The sequence below is a fragment of the Zeugodacus cucurbitae genome, chromosome 2 (assembly GCF_028554725.1).
Source record: "Zeugodacus cucurbitae isolate PBARC_wt_2022May chromosome 2, idZeuCucr1.2, whole genome shotgun sequence".
NCBI lineage: Eukaryota > Metazoa > Arthropoda > Insecta > Diptera > Tephritidae > Zeugodacus > Zeugodacus cucurbitae.
Genome location: NC_071667.1, coordinates 65,207,903 through 65,235,128, shown reverse-complemented (window position 1 = coordinate 65,235,128; position 27,226 = coordinate 65,207,903). Strand labels below are relative to the sequence as shown.

At 33.5% G+C, this 27,226-nt stretch overlaps 3 protein-coding genes across 8 annotated transcripts; 1 reads left to right on the top strand and 2 right to left on the bottom strand.

The window, feature by feature from the left end:
* Window positions 1-108: 108 nt before the first annotated feature.
* On the bottom strand, window positions 109-14,368 carry LOC105218110 (leucine-rich repeat-containing protein 40). Of its 3 annotated transcripts, XM_011193480.3 has the most exons (13): window positions 14,225-14,368; window positions 10,451-10,503; window positions 8,536-8,639; window positions 8,081-8,473; window positions 5,989-6,176; window positions 5,692-5,895; window positions 3,839-3,962; window positions 3,552-3,724; window positions 2,938-3,398; window positions 2,316-2,459; window positions 1,054-1,242; window positions 737-928; window positions 109-669 (listed from the first exon to the last, which is right to left on the bottom strand). In XM_011193480.3, the coding sequence occupies exons 2-13, from the start codon at window positions 10,453-10,455 to the stop codon at window positions 564-566; spliced, it is 2,283 nt and encodes a 760-aa protein (XP_011191782.2). In that variant the 5' UTR covers window positions 10,456-10,503; window positions 14,225-14,368; the 3' UTR covers window positions 109-563. The 3 variants fall into 3 exon arrangements, with proteins under 3 accessions (XP_011191782.2, XP_011191784.2, XP_011191783.2); XM_011193482.3 differs by lacking the exons at window positions 8,081-8,473; window positions 8,536-8,639; window positions 10,451-10,503; window positions 14,225-14,368 and adding an exon at window positions 6,343-6,585; XM_011193481.3 differs by lacking the exons at window positions 109-669; window positions 737-928; window positions 1,054-1,242 and having other exon boundaries at window positions 2,427-2,802.
* LOC105218109 (carotenoid isomerooxygenase) lies at window positions 14,242-21,689 on the top strand. Of its 4 annotated transcripts, XM_054230153.1 has the most exons (8): window positions 18,157-18,234; window positions 18,282-18,352; window positions 19,341-19,741; window positions 19,837-19,944; window positions 20,012-20,265; window positions 20,323-21,075; window positions 21,136-21,197; window positions 21,262-21,689. In XM_054230153.1, exons 1-8 carry the CDS (start codon window positions 18,228-18,230, stop codon window positions 21,535-21,537), a joined length of 1,932 nt encoding a protein of 643 aa, XP_054086128.1. In that variant the 5' UTR covers window positions 18,157-18,227; the 3' UTR covers window positions 21,538-21,689. The 4 variants fall into 4 exon arrangements, with proteins under 4 accessions (XP_011191781.2, XP_054086128.1, XP_011191780.2 ...); XM_011193479.3 differs by lacking the exons at window positions 18,157-18,234; window positions 18,282-18,352 and adding an exon at window positions 14,242-14,382; XM_011193478.3 differs by having other exon boundaries at window positions 18,158-18,352.
* On the bottom strand, window positions 21,576-26,310 carry LOC105218108 (adenosine deaminase 2). The gene is made up of 8 exons (XM_011193477.3): window positions 25,791-26,310; window positions 23,599-23,723; window positions 23,177-23,537; window positions 22,927-23,096; window positions 22,615-22,796; window positions 22,400-22,536; window positions 21,839-22,196; window positions 21,576-21,776 (listed from the first exon to the last, which is right to left on the bottom strand). The coding sequence occupies exons 1-8, from the start codon at window positions 25,861-25,863 to the stop codon at window positions 21,677-21,679; spliced, it is 1,506 nt and encodes a 501-aa protein (XP_011191779.2). The 5' UTR covers window positions 25,864-26,310; the 3' UTR covers window positions 21,576-21,676.
* Between the last annotated feature and the right edge of the window lie 916 nt (window positions 26,311-27,226).

Genomic DNA, 27,226 nt, shown 5'->3' with positions numbered 1-27,226 from the left:
TCTCTCTCATTTTAATCTATTATTTTGATTTATAGCGATTTTGAAATTCGTTTATTGCATGTTGGTTGGTGTCTCTAATTTTAGAATTTTCTTTTAAATAAATAAAAAATCTGTATAAATTTATATATGAATTTACGTTTGTATGTTGTACATAATGACTAGTGTAATGTAGTTAGTAAAATATTAAAGCATAAAAAATGCAGCTGCTTCCATAACTCTGGCTAAAGAGATGGCAACAAATTTGCAATATCGTTAAAAATATATTTTTCCTTTTTTAGTTAAGCGTACATCATATATATATATATAAATATAGTATGAAAATATTGCGTATCTTGTTCTCACAGATAAAATTCCAAAACTAAATCAACCCAACCGCTATTTAAGCTACGTGCTACCAAAAAGCTCGCATGAGTTAACAGCTTAGTAGCTTAGGCATTTTTGTTATAAAATAAGCGGTAATTTGAAAATTTTTTCGCACCATCAACAAACACATTCCATTTCGTTTCCAAATAATCAAATATAATGTACACTAAAAGAAAAGAATCCAGCTCGCTGGCTTAGCCCTAAGCTGGTATACGATCACGCAAGTACGACATGATGGCATCTGTGCCCTTGGCAAGTATTTGATGGCGTGGCTGTCGGAACGGATTCCCGATCAGTTCCAATGTGCTGTGGATTGTATGATTACAAATATTAGCAGAGGTTATGTGGTAGTTTGGATCTCAGCTGGACTTACGCAATATGTGTTAGATTGCCAAGTACGGGTGGCACTTGCTCAATGTTGTTGTTGCGCAAATCTAAAATAGTTAGTCGCTTTAAGGCGCCTAATCCCTCTGGTGTCGCATCGATATGCTTGATACGATTGTCGCTGGCCAATAGAATTTCCAGATTTTGCATGTGATAAAGGCAGGTCGGTATGTGGTCCAAGCTGGAAAAGAATTATAATATAATGGATAATATTTAAATATGATAAACAGTAGCTGAGATGAAGTGGAAATCATATAAGAAACTGTACATATATTGATTAGGGTGCGTATATAGACACCAACTTACCGATTATTGCAAATATTCAATTCTCGTAAGGTGTTCAGCACACCCATCTCTTTCGGCAGATCGGTCAGTTGATTGCATGACAAATTGAGTAATGTAAGACGTGTGAATTGCGACAAAAATGTTGGCACTTTGGTTAATTGGTTGTTGGAAAACACCAACTCACTGGCACTGCCCTTAAGAAGATGAAGTCTGGAGGCGAAATAAGGGTGGTGAGAGATATATTAATTGCTGTAATTCGTAATAATAATATTTTTGACGTTGCAAATCGATAGTAATTAAAGGAAGAGTCGACAAAGGGAATAGGAAAAATTCGTCTTTGATATGTATTGGATGGCATTTAAGGTGGATATTTTGGAAGAGGGTTCGTTCTCAAGAATTGTGTAAAAGTTAGTAACCAATTTCAGTCCAACCAAATATATTTACACTACGTACTAGAGTATGCCAAGCATTTAATATTCAATTAGTTCATCAGAATAATTTGACATACAAATTGGTATAAAATGGTATAATTATTTTCGTTAGTATAAAAATTTAAGTAAAAAATAAATTAAAAAACAATAAATGACGATGAAAATATTTAATATTTTAATAAAGAAAACGTATTTATTTGCTAATATAATAAAAACAGTAAAACTGGTATAATAGAAAGTATGAATATTTTTTTCAAGTAAAAAATATAAAAGAGAAATAAAATTCAGCGATTTAAATATGTGTCTTTAGTTAAATAAATGGAAGAAATAAAAAAAATTATTATTATACCAGAATATTATGTACCATGTTTGAAAACTGGTACACTATGTTTTTAATTTCTTCAATTATTTAACTAACCATCCATAATAAAGGGTAGTGAGAGAATTAAAACATTAAGCGAATCGAAAAACTACTTTGAATGATATTTTCTTCAAATAAAAAGTGGTCTAAGAACATTATGAAATTATTTAAATAATAATTCATGAATATAAGCAAAAAGAAAATAATATATAAATGGCTAAATTGTTATTAAAAATTATGTGTATTATGGAGCATTAAAAACTGGTATAAAAATAAATTATTTGCATAAAAGCCGTTATATCTCATTATTTAATAATAGACACATAAATATAAATAATTCTGAAAAAATGGTAAAAAACTGGTATAATTTGTTTTATTTTCGCTAAATGGTAGTCATATTACTGCAATAATCATGTCAAAATTTTATGTTACTTATTAACCACAAAATATTGAAAAAATAAATACTTTCTACAACTACTTGTCACACTTACGAATCTGGCAATTTTTCCAAACGATTCTTGGAGAAATCCACGCAGCTGACATGCTCTTCCGCCGCTGTTTGGAACACTTCGTCTGGCACTGTGGACAAGTACTGCATGGTGACATTTAGGGTGTGTGTGTTTCTCATTTTGTATCTGAAATTTCAAGCACGTTTCGATTACTAATCACTCGTGTGGCAATTAGAAAATATTCTGCGAATAAATACTGCAGCCGCCATGGCCATTGTTATTTTGATATGGTATTGGTTGTTGATAGATTGGATAGTGCGGATCATAGGTTGATGTTAATGTACCGTAGCAGTTATTATAAGGAAAATATGGATTTACAAATTTGGACACATCCATTTTCATATATTCATAGCAATTATAATTAAATGCAAATTGTTGCATTGAATGCATCGATTGGGTTTGTGCTGCTGCTGCTGTTGTTCCGCTCGGCTGATCCATATTCACATTCATATATGTATTGGAGTTATGTCTATATTGGAGAAGGAGGGGTTGGCCACACTCAATCACACACGCACACACAAATTGTTACATATACACATATACACTATAGAATAAAACCAAAACCAAACAACAACAACAACACAACACTAATTAAAACACTCACTTATCGGGAAATGTTGTGTCTTCATCACAACCACCAGCCGGACGACGTGGACTATTCAAACCATCCGCACCCATTTTATCGGAATTATTTTGTACAAATGTGCCGGACGACGTTGATGCAGAGTTGAGGGAAACGGTATCGCCTTGTTTAAGTTGTGGTTGTTGTTGATTTTCGTTAGAAGCACGCGCACGTTCACGCAATGTACGTAGTATCCGATTTGTACCGCACTGTAGTATATCACGACGTATGGACTTGATGGGATTACCGTCGATTTGCAGACTAACCAAATGCGCTAAGGAGCCCAACGATAGGGGCAGATTGCTTATGGAATTATTGGTAAGATCGAGCCGAATAAGATTTTTCAGTAGCGAAATTTCGTCCGGAATTTTCGTAATTTTGTTATCGCGCAAATCGAGAATTTTCAAATGTGGCAAGTTTGAGCAAAAACTCTCGGGTAATTTCTACAAAAAAAAGAACAGTAGGTGAAAAATTGAAATATGAATATTTATGCAAGTAGAAAGAAATAATATTTTCTCAAAAACACTTAATTAATAGTTTGTAGCATACATTTAGGCTAAATTCATAATTTTATTGACAAAAATTTAAGAGCTTACCCCAACTAAGTTATTGGCAATGTATAAATCCTGCAAATTCTGACAGCCTTCGAAATCGGGCAATTGTGTGATGTCATTATGCTGCAGATATAAACATACCAATTTGCGCAGACTGCCCATATCCTCGGGCAAGGCTATCAAGTCATTATGATTCAAATCCAATTTCTGTAAAGCTTTAATTGTAATACAAAAAATATATTTCATTAAATTGCAATAGTATATATACAAGTATTATATTTGTATTTTAAAGGTATAATTAATTTAATTTGGTTATTTCATCAACTTACAACGCATATTCACCAGATCGGAGGGCAGTTCTTTTATGTGGTTATGTGAGAGTAAAAGCTCAGATACGCGCACCAGAAAGCCAATACCATTGGGTAGCCCCGTAAGTGAATTATGTGAAGCATCCTTTTAGTAAGATAATAATTTTATACCATAAACCAGAAGCCACAATACATTAATAGTTACTAATAGTGTTAAAATATGTTTATTATTAAACCGACTATGTATAAATATTGCATTTTAATAAAAGCTCTTATGTGAGATTTTACTAATACTTTAATTAAAAAAAATATTATCGATAATTAAATTTTAGATTAGGTAAAAAAAAAATAAAAACTTGTCTATATAAAAATATTTTAAATTTTAAATATTAATAAATTAATTGCTATAATAATTTAGCTATGTTAATTTACTGCTAGTAATTTTAAGCTCTCAAATTAGTATTATTTATATAATATTTGCTTTTGTTAATTTGTGTTTATTATTTTTTTCTAATGTTTATTAAATAATTTTGTAATATGTTTTTCAATTATTAAATTAAATATTTTATCAATTTAATATTGCTACTGATTCTTTCTTCTAATACTACATTTATACATAGTTGTATTGCTTTAAGGGGTTAGGTGGGATTCAATATTTCGAAATTTGAACAAAAAATTTATTGTCTTATTAAATAGTGCAATATTTTTAAAATAGTATTCAAAAATATCAAGCAATCCGAGTAATATTCTAAGAGGAATACCCTTTGGAAGTTCCGACCATCAGACCACGTCAGAACGAATGTAAACCTTTAAACGGATTTATCTCTAAACTAATTTTTTTCAAGTCGGAGGATGCGATATCTCAAAAGGTTATGAAATGTTTTTTTCTTTTTTGAACACATCTTCGGAATAACATTATCTAGTTAATGAACGGAGGATTTTTTATATTGTTAGTATAACTTTTTTTGGAGTCAATATATGCCGAAAATATTACCACAAAAGTGAGATTTTTGGTTTAAATTCTGTCAAAAATTCAAATATCAATATTTTCTTTTTTCCTTCGTTCATTACCTAGATGTACCCATATATAATAATATCGAAATATTTTTGGTTTATTGTTTTTAGATGAACCAATCGTGAGTTATGATGTCCACCCCATGACCTTATTTTTGGACACGTCATTGGAGATGTGGTGCAAACGGTTGAGTTTTAGGAATTTTTTGTCAAAAATTTCACACAATACTGTTTGAACATTTGTCTTCGAAACGCTGAATTGTTTAAATGAAATATATGATTGTACATATAAAAATTTATATTAATAAAATTGTAAAAATACCCTTAATTTTAGCCTCTGAAACCCGTCTAACCCCTTAAACTATAATATCCCTCTCTCTCTCTCTTTTTAACTGATTTCAAAATGTTAAATTTTTAAGAGGTTTTTAATAATTTACAAAACTGTCTCCATTATATATTTTGTCGGAGTTAGTAGTTATTGAATCTGTTAGTTTAATTAGAATGTGTGTCTGAAGCCGCTGTTATGATTAACAATTGAATTAATTTAAGCTTTTTATATGGAAAATAATAATATTTGAAAAATCAATAATACTTTGTTAATTTCATATTCTTCCAACATTTTTAGTACATTTTTTTCGTTTTCTAACCATTTTTTTTTGTAATTTTTTATGTCCTTCAGTATGGAAATTTTAAATTTTATTTTTAAATATCAATGTTATAAGCTAATACTTGCTTTGAGAGGTTATCCCTTAAAAGCAGTGTGTAAATCTTTTATGAAAATTAATTATGAAATAACATGAAATCGAACTTACATGAAACTAGCTGCTAAAAAACATGAAAATAAAATTTAGTTTACATACCAAATATTCCAGCATGTGTAAATCGCTGACAGCGGGGTGTAATTCCTCAAATTCATTGTAGGATATATTCAAGTAACGCAGTTCAGGTAACGAATAGAAATCAACAGGCAACTCTCGCAACTTGTTGCGACTCAGATTGACACGCACTAATTTCTCTAACCTGCATATGGACCTGGGTAGGCTGGTTAGTAAATTGTCGTGCAGCTGTGGAGAGGAAATAAGGCGATAAAACAAGGTAAAATGTAATATTAATTTATCATGTTCTCACATAAGATGCCTCAAAGAGGCCTTACTCACCGTCAATGTAGTCAAAGTTTCGAGATTTTCAATTTTTGGCGACAAATGCGTTAAAGCATTTGAACTTAAATCCAAATTCGTTAAAGGCATTTGATTCCACCAAGCATCTTCCTCTCGCACGGTGAGCTCCTCCAATGAAGTTGGTAAATCTTTGTCTGACTGGTTTATTTGGTAAATTTTATCGGGCACTAAAAAGTTAAACTTGATATTAGACAAATACACAAAAAAATCACTGCAGATTTGCATATAACTATAGTTTTTTATAAATTTATGCATGCATTGTCGTATAACACAGAATATACAGTTTTTTTTTTAGAATTCAGTTTGAGAATTTTTAAAACATTTGTAATTTACGTTCAATTGCCAACGGTTGCCGTTGGCTTTTCGGTTCGATTTCATCCTCAGTCTCCTGCTCACTGGTCGAGGAGGCCATTTGATATTCCCGTATGTGATAGAATAAACGCCTATGCGCCGGACCACACATGCAGAAGGATGTGAGCTTTTTGCGTGTTTGCTTTAAGGACGCAATTTTGAATGTTTTTTCTCTAACAAAAAGTTATTCTTTTATATTTAGTATTTTCTTATCTGAAGCTGCAACCTTTAACGCTGAGCGACAGTATTCAACTACGTTGATGCACTCTAACTTTTGCATTAATGTTAATTTTATGCAATGAAATTCAATTTCAGTTGTACTGTGTTGAACGAAACGCTCGTGATGGTTAACCGAGCATGAAATTTGGTTTAGCCATAATTGGGTTAGCTAAATTACGTTGCAGCTTTAGGTGATGTAATACGATACTTGACAGCAATTAAATAATAAGTAGAATAAAATGAAAACTATGTTGCACAAAATTACATAATAATATAGCTGCTTATTGGAGAGAATAAAATTGTTAAATGCAAACAAATACTATTAAAGTATGGCGTACTTATGTGTAAAAAAATAAAAATAAAAAATAAAAAAAACTTTAGAAATTCACTGTCAAGTTCAATCAGTGGAAATGCGTTCATAAATAATTTCGTAAAGACACATACACATAAATGCACTTGGTTGCCCGATTTGGTTAGTTACTGACATTAGCGTGCTAGACAGACAGTTGACATAAAAAGCGATAAACACAACTCCCTAACGGTTAGTTTTGCCATTGTGGATAGGTTTATGCACATGACTACATATTAAAAGGTCATTGGTGTGGCTGAGGCAGGAAATATGCATTTTATGGTTTTGGATGTGTTGGGTGTGGTTTCGATGCAGCTCCAAGTACGCTAGGTGATAAATGTGGGACGGAAAATGAAGACACCGTAAACAATTGATGTATATTATATAATTTATAAAATTGTTATAGATGTTTGACTGATTGAGATAGGTTAAGATTGTTTGTTATTTTATTATAGTTTTTGATTTTTTATTACTAAAATTTATATTTATATTTAAAATTTAAATAAATGTAAATATTAGTTCTAAATATAATATATTTAGCATAAACATTAAATTAATTAATTAAATATGTTAGTATAGTAATAGTGATCTATTTGCACTGCCTGGTTTTATGATAGGTGTTGTAGAAGTTATGATTAAAAAGTGAACTATATTCCCACAATGCTTGATTTAGAAGCTGTCAATTTATTTTTCCTTGTTTTTAAAACTATATATCATAATATAGTTATATGTGTAGCACTTTTAACACTCACTTTTAACGGTAAACTGCGAAATAACGTGATGTTGTAAATTAAGTTTGTTTAAATGTTTTTTTTTGAACTCACTTGTTCACTATTTTTACACTACAATAAACGATAATTTGTCGTAATACCAAACACTTAATATTAAACCGACACTTCCTTTATAACGAACTACCAGGAAATACGCACAACAAACAGCTGGAGGCAATTGTCTCAACACTTAAGTGAATACTGCATGAATGTAAAAATAACTATCAACTGACGAGGGAATTAATTCAATTCTGTCTTTGAAACAACGTGACGCATACAGTATTGTAGTTAAGGATGAGTTATTGATTTTCAAGCAGGCTAAAAGTGTTACACGACAATACGAAGAAATAGTGTTGTTTTTATGCACTGTTCTGCTACTAACCTGACGTTAAGCCTCTGCCGCTCAGCTGTAATGCGCCTGTTTTGCGTGCCTGTTTAATTAGATGTGGTGGAAATGATTTTTCATCTTCGGTTTTATTTCTTTTATGGAATAATGGATTCAATTCACCCAGCCTTGAGCGTACGCGGCAAGTACGCGATGCGGAATTATTAATAGAGTGCACCGAGTTAGTGGTGGATGTGGTAGCGTCGATGCCACCCTCACTATTAACTCTATTACCGTTCATTGTGTTAGCAAACGGTGTAGAGCTATAACAACTACTTGTAGGTGCTGTGTCAATATTTGCTTCTAACGAGCGCCAGGACGTTGTAGGAAATTGTAATAAATTATTGTAATTCAAATTATTACTGCCAGATAGATCGTTGGAGTCGTTATCTAAATTTTTGTAAGCATTAAATAGTTGATTATTAACATTATTTTAAACGTAGAACAGTTACTTTGACGATGTGCACAGCTTTCAGTGTCCAAGTTACCGAAATTAAAATAGTTTTCCTGGCTGAGACAGCGATAATAAGATGGATAATTGTAGCAGCTGGTGTGGCTAAACGAATATAGCAATGTGTTCAGAGGGTGCTTTTTAATTATAAACAATAACACAAATTGCAACAATAAACACAATAACACAACAAAAATGTATAATGAGTTTGGTTTTAAATCAGTGTATCGGAATTGCGCTGTCCGAGCATACTCGAATGTCTCCCGCAGCGTTGTTATAATTTACACAGCTCCACTCCGACTGCTACGTTTTGTTATTATTTCTTTTGTATTGATTTTTGTTTGTTGTGCCCTTTTGTTTTTATTTTTGTGTATTGTTTTAATGTGCCGATTTATCACAATTTCACATCTTCAAATCGGACTTTTTCGTTTTGTTTTTATTTATGAAGTTGAATGTCGAAAGTGCACAGCTGACGTTGCAGCTGACAGCGCAGAGAGCACGTATACAATTAAATATCGTAAATTTTACGCTCTCAGGTATTTGTTTACGAAAATTGTAGAACGTTTGTAATTGGTGGAGAGGTTAAGCTGTCAAAACACAACAAAGAAGAATTTCACCATATTCAGGGGAAAATTGTGAGTGGTGAGTATGTAATATTTTAAAAAGTTGAATTAAACGCGTATTTTTAAGGTTTTAAGTTAGAAAAGGAGCGCTTAAAAATTATTAAAAAATATACTATTTATTTAATTTGATATAGACATTAAATAAAATTGGATTTGTGAAGATATTTTTAGGACTTTAAATATATATTTTTATTAAGCAAATCCTTAATGAAATACATTTTTTTTCTTTTTTTTCCTAAGCTTCTACCCTAGCCGCCATTATTTTTCTTTTATTTATTTTTTCTTCTTATTCTTTTTCAATTATTTTGCTCTATGAAAACGATTATATAAATTGTACATCGATACGAATACATAATTGTTCATAATATTCCACTGTCCTCATATTTATTTTTAGTAAATTATTTAGTAACGCGAGCTGCACGTGCAATCAATATTGCAACATGCAAAACCTTGCATACATATTCACGCACATGACATGCTGCACGTGTGACATTGCAATCGGCTGCTCTTTGATTTATCAGACAACATGTTAACTCATATTTTTTCTATTCATAATAATAAAAGAAAACTATTTATATATACACATATTAGCCTGGTCCGATAACAGCACGAGCGATTAGATTAGCTGAAGGTTGGGGCAATTATTTTTTTTAAATTAAGTTGGACTCATTTATTTCCCTTAAAAATTTTCATACTTTATAAATATATAAATAAATATTTTTATTAAAAAATATATAAGTATAAAAAAATTTTTTACAACTTTCTTTTATAATTATAATCAGTTATTTACTTATAAGTTATCAATTTTATATATTTATTTAATTTTAATATTACTAATTTTCGAACCTCCCTAAAAAGTGCAAATTTATCAATTTATAACAGGATTTAAGACTGATCTATCACAAATTGTGATCAATTCAAATCAATTGACAAGCTTTTGCTCTACATAAATCATATCTGCATTGTAAAAATGTACGTAAGTATACATACATACATAACTTCTGTAGTCACACGAGTTATTGACCTAGTGCGCTGTGTTCGGCATGTATACGCGTATGTGTTGTTGTTTGTATAGTTCAATTTGGTTAGCAGATAATGAACTTAAAATAAATGAATTAAGCATGCGTAAATTATAACAACAACAACGTAGTTACACCTGCAGTTATGTATCACTTACGCATTGCCGTGCGCTGTGGCGTATGAGTAACTATTTTCACTTCATTTGAATGGAGTTATTAATAGAAAAATAACGATTTATTTTGTTTAACTAAAAATTTAACTATTTCCACTTACCTCATTTTTCTGTTAATTGCCAATAGTTGATTGCACTGCTTAGCGGTTGTTGACTTGACGGCGCGGTTTGTTGAGAAAACCACAGCGGTTGCAGCACGTGGAATAGGTAAGTTGGTGGAAAAAATTATACAAAATGACGAATAGTTAGAATTTTTAACATACTATATACATTTGCATGTATATATGCATATAAAATATCAAATTACAATCACAGCAAAGCCTGTGCTCACTTAGAAACACATTAAGACTTAAGAACTTTAGAATAGTGTCAAGGTCATAAAGGTAAGACACTACTAGCTACGCCGTCACTTTGGTCGTCAGCTAATTGAAGGTATAGCATTTCTTTGCTTTGCAATATTTACGCTTTGTAATTGCTGCGCATATGTGCACATGTGGAAAAATGTTAGTTTGCTTTGAAATTTTGAAAATAATTAAGTGAAATATTCATAATAATTTTTTTTTAGTTTTCCAAGTACCATGTGTGTACTATTCAATTATAATTTTGCATATAAAAGTTGTGAAAAATAAATACTTTGAATAATTTCCAACAATGAAGCATACATTTGGCGCTTTTCAAGTTTATTTCTCAAAATGTACAATAATTGTTACTATTTTGGTAAATAACTTAATAAATATCTATACATTTAATGTGGTGTCTACATTAAATATAATTCGTTGTATAATACACTCACCCAAGGAATCTTTTACTATGGTTTATAGAGCAACATCCTAAATGTAGGCAACATATTAGAGTTATCTTAGTATATTCTAAGGGTTGCATAAAGAGGTTACAAAAAAATAAAAATTTTGATCAAATTCGCTTGACATTTTGTTTTTTTTAAATAGTTGTAATTGAAAAAAATAAAATCCTTCGTTCAAGCACGAGTAAATTGTATCTCGAACACCTGTGCAAAATTTCATGAAGATCGGTTGAGTAGTTTTCGCAAAAATTTGACAACCGACTTTGAAACACGGCTCCGAGAAAAACGCGTTTAAAGTTTTGAGTAACAATAATACCTGACTTGGAGCGCACACCTTCCAAAGACTGTAACGCCGAAATTATTATTCGGATCGACTTGAAAATCTCTTTGACGATCTTCTAACCTTCTTCACTTGCCGCCATTATTTTACTTTTATATATTTTTTTCTTATTATTATTTTTTAATTAAATTGGAGCACACACCTTCCAAAGGCTGTATCGCCGAAACTAATATTCGGATCGACTTGAAAATTTAGGACAATATTCTTGAAATGTTGTAGAAATTAATAAGCCAAAAAACCAAAAATTGATTTTTTGAAACCACGAAACCCATGTAACCCCTTAAGGTGTTAGAGCTAGTGCACTTTCGTTAAGTGTAATATCTTAAAATAAATATTCTCTGAAAATTTGAAGTTGATCCGATAATAACTTTTCGAGTTATTCGACAAATAACAAAGATCACTCGGGCGCTCCAAAACGCTCGGGAGCAACTTTAAATGCCTTTATCTCAAAACTATGTTTTTTGAACTGGTGACAACTGTAACTCGATAACCGCTTAGTAGATTTTAATGAAATTCATACAGCTTTTAGAATACATAATAATTCTGAGCATGATCGAAGCTTTTTTGTTTTTCAAAAATTTCAATTTTTAAGATCAATTAACTATTGATTATTTGCCGAAAATATAGAAAAAAATTCCCGAGGTCGGCATTTTGTTAATTTTTGGAAAAAAAACAACAAAAAAGCTTCGATCAGGCCCAGGATTACCTATTTATAAAACAAATTTTTCCTATCCGATTAATTTTAGATGAATCACCAAGGACTTATGATTTTCACTGCAAGGAACTTTTTTGGAACTGGATCAAAACAAACAACTATAACAAGTTCACATATTGTGTAATAATGCCATATTATTACTTTTGTAAAATAACATGATTTAATAGCAAAAGAAAAATCACTGAAAAGTGTCATATTTTCATGTCTTTGACTACCCCTAATCCCTTAAGGGACACACCTAGTGTGAAATTTCAAAAAAATCAATTTTTTTGTTTCATACTTCGGTAGATTACACCTTTAAAAATAACATATTAAAATTTCAAATCGATATCTCAAATAGTTTTTGAGTTATAGCAATTTAAAGAGCAGCCGCTCGGTAACAGTGAATACGATCATTTTATCTTTAAACGCGTTTTTCTCGAAACAGCATTTTCCGAATTTGCTGCAGTGATTACTCAAAAACAAATGATCCGATCACCATCGATTTTTTTTTACATGTTCTATATATAATTCTCCGTACAATGACCTATCGATTTTTGATCTGATAAAAAAATCGAATTTTGGCAGGCCAAAAACAACCAAAATTTTGTGTAAAATTAATTTTTGATTTTTTTTATCGTAGGTCATTGTACAGACAATATTATCTAGTTTAAGGAGATTTTTTTTTTTTAGATTTCATCCACGGAGAAGGCCGAAATCACTGCGACAGTGAAGGACCTTTTTTTTCGCGCCGTTGGAGATCGACTATAACTTAAAAAATATTTAATTTTTTTTTTCAAAATTTTCACTGTATATTGTTGAAACATGTATAAATATATTCTTAAAATTTTGGAATAATTGATAAAGTATTTTTTTTAATAAAAATTCCCAAAAATCACCTTTTTTAGGCCATTACACTAGGTGTGCCCCTTAAATACTTTAACTTGATTTAAAAAACAAAAAATTGCCACTACTACTATTATTTTGAGGCTGGCGTATTTTTAATACCTTTAAGCTTATATATATTTATACTTGTATGTCTATACATACATACATATATACAACTGACAAAGAAACCCTTTAAGCTGCTTTCGAAACCTTTTCCTTCATACTAAAACCACTGAGCTACCTTCCTACTATATACTACATATGTATGTACAAATATCTCTATATTATTGTTAATTTATGAATTCAACAAACTACCACTCAATCTTTAACTATCAAACTGAGATAGTAGCATCTTTTTTAGGCGCTCCTCTGTATTAATAAAGGATTAGCGGTTAGCATAGCACTGAAAACTTTTCGCACCGCTCAAAGAAATTACGACCTTGGGCGGCCGACTACAAACCACACAATCAAGCGAAGTGTGCCTTTTGTCACAATTGACTTGCATACATTTAGCAAGTAATCACGGTCAATGTGCTTCCTACATGCTTTGATTGACACAAATTGTAGCCACTATTATGGCTGATTAAGAGCTTTAGAGTGAAATTTCGGAAATAATACGGGCATTCACCAGACCCGACGACCATTTGCATCATTCATAAATTACAAAATAAATAGCTAACGGTGGAATAATACTACTTTAGCTTTGTTGGTGTGTGTGTGTGTGTGTGGGTGTTTGAAGCCGTCAGGGGTACCTTGCGGTTGTTTGCGGTCGCAGCTGTACATTTTTGTTTATGCCGCACGGCAAATGCTGCCTCTATACAAATACTATCGCTTGCTATTACACACACATACCTATAGCTTTATTTACATTTGTATGCATGTTTGTGTGTATTAGTAGTATTAGTAGTATGTACTTAAGGTATTATATGCGCACATATACGAGTCTACAAATATGCACTCCGTCACTGACCGGCTTCTCTGCTCAGCAAGTGTACTGCCGATACTTAATGTCTGTTATTTATGACCATTCGAGTCGGAAAGTAGTTACAATTCTATTAGTTGTCGCTTTTATTTCGAGCGTAACGCTTCGTCTAGGAATTGACTTGCAAACGCGAGCGAGCGCTTTTCCAACATTTATAATTCATAATTACCTGAAGGCGTACTGTTTGCTTTGCTTGCGGACCGTCGCGTTAGCTGTACTACGTTTGTCCTTGCTGTGTTGTTGCTGTTACTTTACGTCAATCAATAGTGCAGCACTACTATTATGGCCGAAGGCGTTATAAAGTCCTTTATACGCGACTTTTTTGCGGTTTGTTGCAGTTTTGTTTTAATTTTGAATTTTTATTGCCAAATTGCGCAATATTTTTTGAATTTTGTGAATTTTTTCAGAATAGAATATTGCATACAATTTAGTAATTTAGAGCGCGTGAGACCGAAATTTTTCCAAGCAAATGAGTTTTGTCGAAAATTTTGTTTTCTAAATATTTTCAAAATGTCGTTGGTTTTGAAGTTCCTGTGGATCATATTGAAAATAAAATGTGTTTTGGTGAAGTTGAAAGTGAATTTATTGTTCATTTGTAGAAAGTGTTATCTTCAATTGTGTGGACTTGAGAAGGGGCGTGAAATAATTACTATAATATAGTGGCTTGAAGAACTTAATTTGAGAAAGTGATCTTTGCTAAAATTCTGTAAATATATTTTAATGTGAAATTTTATATTTTAACATCATATGTTTAAGTGTGGACTACTCGTTGACTCTAAAAAAACTAGAAGCCACTTATAGAAGATATGGAAATTATGCGAAAATACTAATTCTGTGCACTTGTATGGCTTCAAATCAATATTCATAGCAGAAATTCTATTAAGGTTCAGTTTAAAAAAAAAAATGTTCGTTATTAGTAATATGTAGCCGATAGTAAAAGCAAAGCATTTCCCAGAATTTAAGGGAGGGGTCTGGGTTTTCACTTTCGAAAAATCGATTTTTTTTGTTTTATCTTATTGTTTAACATTTTAAGAATATGTCCACAAAATTTTTTTTTTTCCGATCTAAGCAATATTCTTGAAGTTATTGTTTAATTAGTCTCGGGGCCTTTAACGCTCTAACTCTAACAGCTACGGGCGGTTGGGATTGCAGTGCAGCTTTAAACGCGTTTTTCTCAAAACTACTTTTTTGAAGTCCGTGTTCACTGCCATTTGAAAACTGCTCGACCGATTCATTTCAAACTTGGTACACATTTTCTTCATATAAAATACCTCCCCCCTACGTTTAGTACATTTTTTTTAACATTAAGTGTGTTTCCCACCCTGAAAATGGCGGAAATTTTAGTCGAAAATAACGGTTCACACTTTAGATGGCCGCCAAAAATTTTTAAATAAAAAAAAAAACAAATAATCAGAGAACGTTGGGAGGAAGATTTGTTTAAAATTTAACTAAATTATTATGGTTTTTCATTTTCGGATAATTTCCGGCCGAGTTACAGTGAACACCGCAAATTGTTTTTTTTTTAAAGACATCCTAGGGGAAGCTCTGTCACGGGCTAATGGTTTAATATTTTTGCATGAAAAATTTACAGAACATAGTCAAAACTATGCTCAATAATGTATAGAAGGTTTGAATAAAATGCCTTAATCGAGATAAAAAATCACAAAAAAAGTGTTTTTTTTTGCGCTGAAACCCAGACCCCTCCCTTAATAAGCGTGCCTAGGTGCGTTGGCAGACAACAACTTAACCTACATATACATATATGCACGTGTTTTTCGAAACGTGCATAACTGTCTGTAGAATGAAAACTTTTGTTTAAGATCGGTACCAAAGGCCGATAAAAATGTCTGACTCCTCTACGGTAAATGGAACTCTAATCTATAATACTATTATATATTTCAATGTTTCAAAGTCCCGTTCAATTAAGAGAAATATAGCTGAATCTTAGCTTAAGGTTATTGCTGTGGAGAATCTGATATATAGACTATGTAGGGTCAAAGGCTTCAAAGGGGGTTGCCTGATTCGACTTTTGTTGTTTAATGATATGAATCACTGTTTAACATAAACAAATCTGGAATAAATTTTAAATATGCTTAACTTTGATTAACATATATTATAAACATTAATCGGTTCGGTGGTTTTCAAAATTTCCAAAAAAAAATATTGTCTTAAATCAAAAATTATCAAAACTTTCCTTCGGAAGTTCCGCCCATCGGGCCACGTCAGTACGAATGTAGAACTTTATACGCGATTATCTCAAAAATAATTTTTTCAAGACGGTGAACGCGATATCTCAAAAATTTATAAAGCGATTTTGTCCAAATTTTGCACACATCTTTGGAATGACATTACTAGTTAATGAACTAAGGTTTTTTTATATTTTTATTATAACTATTTTTTTCGAATCAATATATGGGAAAGTGAGTTTTTTTGTTTAAAATTATGTTAAAAATTCAAATTTCAATATCTTTCTTCGTTCAGTAACTAGATTTATCCATTATTACCGAAATATTTTTGGTTTATTGTTTTTAAATGATCCAATCATGACTTATGATGTACACCGCAAGACATTTTTTTGGACATTTTATTTAAAAATTCTAATGATTTATTCAATAACGTTTAAAATAATAGTGAAAATATATAAAAAACCAATCAAAACATTTTATTGAATAATAAATAGTTGTCCCCGCTTTTGGCATACAGAATATTACTCATACGCCCTGCCCTTTGTAATACACATAGTACGTCAAATGGTATAAGTATGCTTGATTCATATCAGGCATTTAATTTGGAATTTTAAATTAATTATACAACATACTTTTAAACTTTTTTGAATTAGAAATGTAATATTTTTCGCTTTTTCCAAATCAACCTCTCCGCCTTAGCACGATATTTTTATTCAAACGGTTACGGGATGATGTCTTCATTCCATTCATATGTTGTTTATATTAACGTTGGATTGAGCTGTCCGAAACGCTCAGTTGTCAGCTGAAAACTTTGAACGCGTTTTTCTCAAAACTTTGTTTTTCAAATTTTCCTCCATCGTATATCAAAAATGGCTTGACCGAATGGCTTGAAATTTGTTGAGTGCACTCAGCACATGTAAACGCATGGAACGCTCTATTATTAATCAAATTCACAAATTCGATTTTTTATATAAAGCTCTATCTGTTTACTGGTCATAGAAACAAAATTCTAAAAATTCTTTGAAAGACAGGCAGTCACATGAGAAGACCCCCTTAAATTATAATTTGTTTTCAAATCATTTATTTAAATGTGCTTAATAATCATTATTATTATGGTTGATACTAAAACCCTTCATTAAATATTTTCCAATAATATTATGAAAAGATTATCTATACTACTAATTAGTAGACCATATGATTGGAAGTCAAATATACTCATAATATAATCAAAATATTTATAGTCCTAAAAATAATTTGCTTCGCTGAGCAACAACTATTTTTGTCAGTATAGTACCACTCTAATTGGCAGTTGTATATATGTGCATATATGTATATATGTAAATACAAACAAAACTACTCTTGCTTGCTCATAAACAAAAACCTCGCAGCTTTCTCGTGAATGCCAAGTTCGCGCACTGTCAAGAGCAAGGACGATCAATACACTTGCGCCAGTGATGTTTTCCAACAAACACTCGTAAAAGTCACAAGAATACAAAGAAACCTTCATACATTATATATGTATATATCTACTACATCCTTGCCGGGCAAGTAATGTTTATGTTGTGTTGTCCTTGAAAGCAAAACTTGTAAAAGCTTTTTCCACCACCAAAACATGTGCACTTGAAAGCTCATTTTACATATAAACACACATACACATGTATTCATATATACCAGCTGATACTAATATAGGCTGCTTATCGCACACTTTTGGCTTTTTTTGCCTTAAGAGCTTAAAGAATTAACGGTTCAGCAACAAAACATATGTTTATATATACAATTTGTCTTAGCCGTGGCTTAAATCGCTTGACTGCTCAACTAGCCAAGCGTAAGTTATCCGGCTTTGCCATGATTTTACGCGCTCAAGAGATATTGATTATATTTACTTGTACAAACCAATAGTGGATTAGTGTGTTAGTCTTTAGCCCATTGGCAGTGCTTTATTTGCCATTTTCGGAGACAGTTGTGTGCTTTGTTTTGTTTTGTTCAATGTTTTGTGATAAATTTTGTGTTGAATTGTCTCCGAAGTCAACGAATATCAAATGTATTTGTTTGCCATTGTTTGTCTTGTGAAATATATTTGCCTGCGTATACACGCCTGGTTTTTGCCAAAGGTGATGGAGTGATAATTCATATTGTATTTATTAAAGAATTTCAAGCTCCTTATATTCTACGAATGGAACGATTCAAATACTTAGCAGAAAGATGTGTAATTTTACTTGAGTCCACAAAATCACGCTCATCCGAAACATTAAGTGAGGTTAAGGTCTTTGCCACTTGCTCTTTTCTTACTGACATCGTAGTTTTCCTCCTTCTCTGTCACCATCAATAGACAACACATTGAGGACCTTCATGAACATAGTGTTTGGGTCTATATATCAAACAGGATCAAAGCAACGGTTTTGACTATTTAAATGATTTGGTGAAATACATCTTTCCATATTTGCGTCGCTAGTTCTGCAGATCAAAAATAAATATTTAGTCTTTCTCGGAAGAGCTTCGACAAGGGAAAGTTCATAGATTAGTTCCATAGAGAACCTCAATACTGACAAGTTTACAAGGTTGATAAGTATATGTAATGTGGAATCTAAGTTAACCCCGTCAACAGATATGTGATATACACAAAGGATTTGATGACGAATGAAGAACTACAAGTAGGAATTTTCACACAATCGGTATCACAATTTCTGTGTTTCAATTGTCTGAATATGGTCCCGTGAGTTCCGTCAGCTATTAAAACATAGTTTTATACTTAAGCAAGAAGTTCTTGCTGGTCCTTGGTTCTAAGAGGATAAATTCATTTTTACAATCCTAAGAAGGAATAAAACAGAACTTTGGCGACCTTGTTTACCACGAAGTAAGGGATCCTACCCCACAATTCTTCGCGTATTGTTCATCTAAGTTATGGTATATAGATTTATGCTATCCTAGTTATTGAGGATTCTACAATCTTAAGCAATATCTGTAGATGGTTTTCAGTAAACTTTAAAAAAGTTCTTGAATTTTATTTTGGTCACTGTTAACACAATTATCCCAGATCTAATTATTTACATCAACAAACCGTTATCCATAAAAAAATAATGCCTCCTTTCCCGCCCACAGATCAGATATAATCCAAAGCAACACGATCCTGAATCGGTACGCATCGATGGCGGCGGACGCTGTTATCCAAATTGTGCTTCAGATGTGTGGCTGCGCTCGTGTGAACAGGAAATCATCGAGCCCATTGAAGGTCATACCAGCGGACATATTCCCACATGGTTGAATGGTAGTTTATTGCGGAATGGACCCGGCAACTGGAAGGTGGGTGAAATGATGTTTCAGCATTTATTCGATTGTTCGGCTTTGGTGCATCGGTTCGCTATAAAAAATGGACGTGTGACATATCAAAATCGTTTTGTGGAGACTGAAACATTGAATAAAAATCGCGCTGCGCAACGTATAGTGGTAACAGAGTTTGGTACGGCATCGGTACCGGATCCATGTCATTCGATATTCGATAGGTGAGTTAAATTTTTTAGGGCTGAGTTCGAAACACGAACGCGACAAAAAAACTGTAGGAAGAATCATTTTTAATATTATTTTTCTATTTCCATAGAGTCTCCGCAATATTTCGACCAGATAGCGGTTCCGACAACTCAATGATATCAATTTACCCTTTCGGGGATGAGTACTACACATTTGCTGAGACTCCGATGATGCACAGGTAAACCAACAACAACTAATTAAAAATTATGGTATGTGCACCTACACATTATATATATAATTGGCAGAATTAATCCACGCACCCTGGCCACGGAGGGGCGCATCTGTGTGACCGACTTTGTTGGTATCGTAAACCACACGTCACATCCCCACGTACTACCCAACGGAACTGTATACAATCTCGGTACGGCCGCTACCAAATCCGGACCAGTCTACAATATTATTTGTTTTCCACATGGCGAGCAAATGTTTGAAGATGCCTACATTGTGGGTTCGGTTTCTTGTCGTTGGAAACTACACCCTGGCTACATGCATACATTCGGTAGGCTCTCAATAGAAAATATGATTAAAATGCGTACTAAATACTTTCCCGTTATAGGCATTACCGAGCGTTTTTTCGTAATTGTTGAGCAGCCACTCTCCGTTTCGCTGACAGAATTTGTCAAAGCCAGTTTATCCAATCAACAGCTTGCCGCCTGCCTCAAATGGTTCGAGGACAAGCCCACACTGTTCCATCTGCTAGATCGCGAGACCGGTAAATTACGCTACACCTTCCAATCTGAGGCATTCTTCTATCTACACATAATCAATCAATATGAAGAGGACAATCATGTGGTGATCGACATTTGTTGCTATAAGGATCCCGAAATGATCAACTGCATGTATTTGGAGTCCATTATGAATATGCAATCGAATCCGAATTATGCCTCACATTTTCGTGGACGTCCCTTGCGTTTTGTGCTGCCTCTAGGAGTTGAGAACGCAGACACCGTGACGTTCAAAGATCGTCCCACCAATCAGCGGCGTGTGGTGAAATCCTTCACAATGTCCGGCATTAGTACGCATCTGCAACCGACCAAAATGAAACATTCCGAGTCGAATTATGAGAATATAACAAATATGGCGCTTAATAAATTGCAAGAAGAAGAGATGCTCGAGTACAGTACATTTGCGGGTGAAACGGATGAAACGAAGACGAATGTAGACAGTGAAACCATGGAGAATTTGGTCACCTTGGAGTACAGCACAGCGCAAGCGTATCAGCTGCAAAATCGCAGCATAATGTTGCGCCCCGAGTTGCTGTGCGACTGGGGCTGTGAGACGCCACGCATCCATTACGATAAGTTTTTAGGTAAATTTGGAATGTGCTTGCGATTAATATATACTGATCTGTTGCTTCGTTTGCTTACAGCCAAAAAATATCGTTACTTTTACGCGATTAGCTCAGACGTTGATGCAGAGAACCCCGGCACAGTGAGTAATATTGTCGGAGAGCTCACATTTTCGAGTTATTAACTCACAATCAAATTATTTACAGCTCGTAAAAGTGGATGTGCTGACAAAAACAGTACAGAAATGGTGCGAACCGAATTGTTATCCCAGCGAACCCGTCTTCGTACCCGCGCCGGATGCCACCGCCGAAGATGATGGTGTGGTGTTGGCCTCCATGGTCTGGGGTGGCCTCAATGACAACCGCGTTGGACTGCTGGTGCTGTGCGCCAAAACCTGGACTGAGTTGGGCCGTTGCGACTTTCATACGAATGGACCGGTGCCGAAGTGCTTGCATGGCTGGTTTGCGCCCGGCGTTGTGTAACCAAAGTTGCCTCATTGAAAGCAATACCCAGTGCTTAGTATTTTAATAAAATCGCTAGAAATTTATTACATCGTAAAGCATTAATCATAATAGTAATACTGATTTGATAAATATGACTTAATTAATAAACACGTTACTTTTAGAATCTCAAATTGATCACATTATAAATGAACTCCTCCCATTTCTTCTGGAACACTCGATTTATTTTACGACGTTCCTCCGATGTTAAAATGGAGTATCTATAAAATATATAAACTTTATTTCATCACAAATAAATTATAGCAAATGTAATGTGTCATACTTTATCGAATTCAAAGCGAGTTGCTTGAGAAACCGCAAATCCGCCTCAGCTGGCGCCAGCGCCATGAATGCATAATAGAAATCATAGCTCAATCCCTTCGAATTCCAAATACCCGGATAATCGGCAGTTATGACAATCGGAAAGTTTTCGGCTATAAGAAATGTAGCGGGATGATTGCGTAAATCCCATACGAGACCCATTACTTGATTAGAAATCGGACTAACTTCGATGGCAATGTTACGTTTCTTTACAGTGGACCAAATATTCGGATGTTTCGGCAGTGCATAACCGTGACCGATGCGTTTTGTGTTGAGCAGCAGTGCGTCCATGAGATTCCAATCGGTTTTGCCAAACCAATCTAATAGCAAGAAAGAGAATAGAGAACCTTGAAAAATCTATTCATAATTGAAAGGCTTGATACTGTCTATCGGAAACGACAACTAATAAAGATTTTAGATTTTGTGGTTTCGTATTTTCGAACTTATCACCTAGAGTATAATAGGTCCAATGATTGGGTTGATACAAATTTCTTTGCTATTACGACTTTCTTTTACTACTCACTTGTTTCGCCAGCATGAAAGAAAAAATTGGCAGTGGGTGGCATGTCAGTCAACTCATTTACAAATTTATGCAGCGGATCACCGGTATTTTCTTGTCCAACTAAATCAAAGCCAATAATGAAATTTGGCTTTGCATCACTAATTATATAGAATAAGAAAATGGAAAATAATATTTTAATATTTCCAAATAAAAATGTACGATCAATATTTACTAACTGTAATTGCTTAAAGGTTATCATATGCTGAGCCATTTCATCCACAGTGCCTTGATTTGGCTTGGTATAGATGACCTTGAGACCAACGAAGTCAGGATGTCTAGCTTTGAAACCCTCAACGATAGCTTCCAGTTCGTTGGCCACTTCTAGGGCGTTCATTGTACGATTATTATCGCCGTAAAGCTAAAAGTATAAGAGTTATATGCTGGACAGATTACGGTTTCTATTAATAATATAATAAACAAGCTTCAGTTATTCTAATTCGAGGTCCATATGTATATTTGTACTAAGCTCTTTCAAATATGGAACTTACCGGCGTTAGTGGTGATCTCAGTTCAGCATAGAATATGTTATCTTCACATAACTCCTCCAGCAAGCGTTTGTGATAATTACAGAATGCAGGTTGATAACTGTAAAAATTTTCCACACTTTTGAAAATATTGTAGAAGCGTTGCCATATCTTGCGTTTATCAGTAATCATGGCTGTGAAATTGATTAACAATTATAATCATTGACTAAAGTAATTCGAATTATGAATAACCCATATACTCTTATTAACCTACATTCCGGATGTACAGTATACATATTGATATGCTTCTCCAGCTGGCGCTCGTAAAGTCGTCGATCCTCAGCATTAATCCGCTCTAAGCAAACATTCTGCACTTCACTGTGACATTTGCTCTGCTCGTAGGTGAACATCAGTAGACCATTCACATCCCGACAGGTATACAAATTATAGAGCGTGGTCAGATTGCTTATAATCCAGCGTGAACTGACCATACCCGTATTGTGACCATGCAGTAGCGCACCCTTGGGCAGTTTTTGTATAATACGAAAGACCTCACTTTGTCGCAGATACTGTTTGCCTTGAAAGAAATGCATGGCGGGTGGAAATTTCTCTGGTGTCTTAACGCCTTCCGCCAGCTGTTGAATTTAAATTATTGTTTTTTCTTATTTTAATGTTTAATATTTTTTGGGCACTGACCTCGGCTCGTTTCGCATTCATTAATATGCTGTTCGCTTTATCCTCCGCCGATGTCAGCCAAATATTGCCACCGACTGCAGCCGATCGTTCGGCGTCGATAATTTTGTTACGTAGTGTGTCATAAGCTTTAAGTTAAATATTGTTAAATATTAATAAAGATCATTGTATTTATAGAGTAAACTGATATTCATATATTTCTCTCTTTATTTACTACATTCCCTTCTCTTTTCACTTCTTCAATCAAAGATCGTTAGTAAGACTGCCGGGATAAATAGAATACCTTAGTCTAGATTTAAGGGGCTCTTTTTTGAGAAACGATATTTTTCAATATTGCTGACATCATAACTCAACGAGAAATTGACCGATTGACTGAAATTGAAACAGAGTATTCTTGAATATATTTACTATACAATGACCTACGATCTTTTAGATTGGTTGAAAATTGTCAATTTGGCATTAAAAAACTACCATTTTTTTTAACCTTAAAAAAGCCGATTTTTTTCGGAACTACGGTAATTTGTTAATTTTTGATATTTTTCAAAAATCCGTTGTATAGGAACTAACTTAAAATTTTAATGTTTTTGATTCAGCTACTCATTCGGACGGGAACAAGTCTGCAGTTGGGGAACTTGTTTTATTTCGGCACCTCCGAAGACAGCACATAACTCCGTTATTTTTCAATATTTTTGTAAAATTTTTTTAAAATATAGTTTATTATATCCAAAAAACTTCAAAACATACGATCGAGTACTTAAAAAAAATCATTAACATCGCCTAATTATTCATGGGTTCCACTGGTATAGCCTTAACCTTAGATTTTCTTTTAACCTTAGATTTTATTTTCCAGACGAATTAGAGGAGTTTACGCCAATTAGGAAAATGAAAAAGTTCCAATTATAATTATATAATAATTCGGTAATGAGTCAAGGTTAACAGTTGCAGCCGGAGCTGACATAGTTTGCACATCACGCTCTTCATATTTTACGTTTGCGATACCAGATGGAGTGCCGTCACGTAGTCAATGAGAAGTAGTCATCCTTTAGGATTCGAATTTCAAAAGTTTCATTAACGATGTATGTCAAGCACACAAGTGATGTTCCATTGTTTCTCTGGTACCTTCCTCTTGACATTTTCTGCATTCCAGGCTTTCTGTCAGCGCCATCTTGTTGGCGTGCGCCACCACCAGACAGTGAACAGTGAGTATGCCGCGACCATGTTCCTATATTTCCCTCTATCGAGCGTCAATAAGCACTTCATGTATTTCTGATCTACTTCTTTACACATAACTTTTGCGGTTTTGCATCCCGGTAGATCCTTCCAGCGCACCTTGAACTTTCTTAACAAATTCCTGTCTATATAATCGTATAGATGATCTTCATAAGATCAAGCCAAAAACGCTTAGATCAAAGCCTTTTGGATAAGTTGAATAAAGAAGGTAATTTTATGTCGTTTTATGCCCAATAATGAATCGGAGGAAATACTATATTATAACCTTTATATTTAGTTTTTTTACTGAAGGATTATTTCTATAATTGTAAGTGTTTGCAATTTTATAATATTTGTGATACAAATGTCCGTCTTCCGTTTACGGCGGTCTAGACTCATTATAGAATTAAATGTTTAATAGATTTCAATGACCTTTGGAAATAAAATATCATCCACTCACAGAACTTGACCTATATAAACACAGACACAGACATTTGCACATACAAGGTACAATAGGAGCACTGGATTTATCACACAATTTATTCTATAATAAAAGCTGAGCTCAATTGGCAAAGCTTGCTGTAATCAACACTATTTTTTTCGCATGCGATGTCATTATTGTGTCTGCATTATTTTTTGTAATAAAATATGTACACTTTTCCAGACGAAAAATTTCACTTTCACTCAACTTAATTCACAGACGGATGTAAATCACATTTATTTCATATATAGGTATATAAGTATATATCACTGGGAGGACTATGGGATTATATTATATAATTCTTGAACTTTATTAGTTGAACGTAAGAGAACTTTGTGTGAGAGTATGAATATGATTTCTGTTGATTTTTTTCTGCTTACGAGCTTATGTAATTTGTATGGCCCTTTTTCATACCTTTGTGTACAAAATATGAATTTTTACTCTAGAACACTCTAAATTCTCTACTATTTAATATATTGTTTGGTTAATTTACTTTTCTTCTTACATATTTCGGCACATTCGAAGATTAAAAGCATGGACAACCCGATTACGAGCCATAGCAATGCAATTTTACGCATTTCAAGTAACTTTCTTCTTTTTAAAATCGATCTATTTTTGAATCAGAATTTTTTAAATTATTTTTCGAAGTAAATCCAAAAATTTTAGTTATTTCTCTATATAAAATAGTGTATGAACACAAGTAATGCGAGCGTTTTTATTTTCGTTTTCGAACCGTTCCGAACCGTTTCACAAATGCAACTGACGCGGATAATTCAAAGCGTCTACGAAATTTCCCCAACATTGCGAATATTTATGCACGCTAATCCAGCTTTAAATTCACCCTCTCCAGCAGTGACAGTGATAATCCGCGATTGGCAATTCAAGAGTAAAAGTATCATCCACCTCGACACCCACATATGTTGCTCACTCAGTGGGAGTGTTTTTGCTATTGTTGTAGTCCAAATTGTTGCCTATAAAGTATGCAAATACTCATACATAGCATAGCGATTAAGTGTCAGTTCAGTGTCAACAACAACACCAACAATTGCAACAACATAGACTAATCAGCATGAGCAACAGCTGAGCTGTCTTCGAAAGCTATGCGGATCGGTTGGCTCTTATGCTTCATGCGCACTTTCAACATGCATCACAGCCCATTGACCGTCACCCAGTAAAGGAGGCAATGAATGAATGAAATTTCACTGAATGATAGTAGCAATAAACGGTGGACAGATAACCCCTCTATATGTAGAGATGATGTGCTCATAAATACTGGAGAACAGTAGTTGGCACCTACTGATTTGTTGAGGTCTGTCGTTGAAAGTCGATCCATTTTGCTAACACTGACAGTCCTTCGGAGGACCATGTCAAAATACTAAGGTATCTAATAATTGGGTTGTCTCCTAATTGACTAGTCTGTCGAACACTCTGTCTTGAAGGTTGAGACCGAATTTCAGTAATATGGTTTCACTAAGGCCTAATTTGCAACCTAAGTTAACCGAGATTTTAGACTAATAGGAGAAACCATTCCAAAATTAGACACTCTATCTACATAGATAAAATTCCAAACTAAGCCCATTTGAAAATTATTAGTGAAAAATCAAATTAAATTTTTTCAACATTCAAATTGTTTTAATTATTTGAATAACTGAAAAAGTCAATTCGCTGCCCTATAGTATAATGTATGTTTAGGTAACATTCGTCTGAACCGCACTGTACATCTAATGTGTGCATTCGACGATATCGCGTGGGAGTAAAAACTGTCCGCCACATAATCTGTGGGAAGGCACGTTCTTCCACATATTCGGCAATCATTCGTTATCAATTTCGTAATTGCGAAGTCAAGTTCAGCTGAGCAATTTGTAGCTCGTATTAACTATTTTTATTGCTTGTGCGTTGTTTTTTTTATTTTGATTATGTTTTGTGATCGTTGGTACAAAC

Excerpts from the sequence above, each read along its gene's own strand:
- LOC105218110 (XM_011193480.3), bottom strand. Across the intron at positions 3,399-3,551 it reads TTGCCAATAACTTAGTTGGG|AAATTACCCGAGAGTTTTTG; the intron begins GTAAGCTCTTAA and ends TTTTTTTTGTAG. Across the intron at positions 670-736 it reads GGCAATCTAACACATATTGC|CACATTGGAACTGATCGGGA; the intron begins GTAAGTCCAGCT and ends TACAATCCACAG.
- LOC105218109 (XM_054230142.1), top strand. The coding sequence starts at position 18,415 with ATGGAACGATTCAAATACTTAGCAGAAAGATGTGTAATTTTACTTGAG. Across the intron at positions 20,266-20,322 it reads TGGCTACATGCATACATTCG|GCATTACCGAGCGTTTTTTC; the intron begins GTAGGCTCTCAA and ends TTCCCGTTATAG. Across the intron at positions 21,076-21,135 it reads CCATTACGATAAGTTTTTAG|CCAAAAAATATCGTTACTTT; the intron begins GTAAATTTGGAA and ends GTTTGCTTACAG.
- LOC105218108 (XM_011193477.3), bottom strand. The coding sequence starts at position 25,863 with ATGCGTAAAATTGCATTGCTATGGCTCGTAATCGGGTTGTCCATGCTT. Across the intron at positions 23,097-23,176 it reads GTATACTGTACATCCGGAAT|CCATGATTACTGATAAACGC; the intron begins GTAGGTTAATAA and ends TCAATTTCACAG. Across the intron at positions 22,797-22,926 it reads TGAGATCACCACTAACGCCG|CTTTACGGCGATAATAATCG; the intron begins GTAAGTTCCATA and ends TTATACTTTTAG.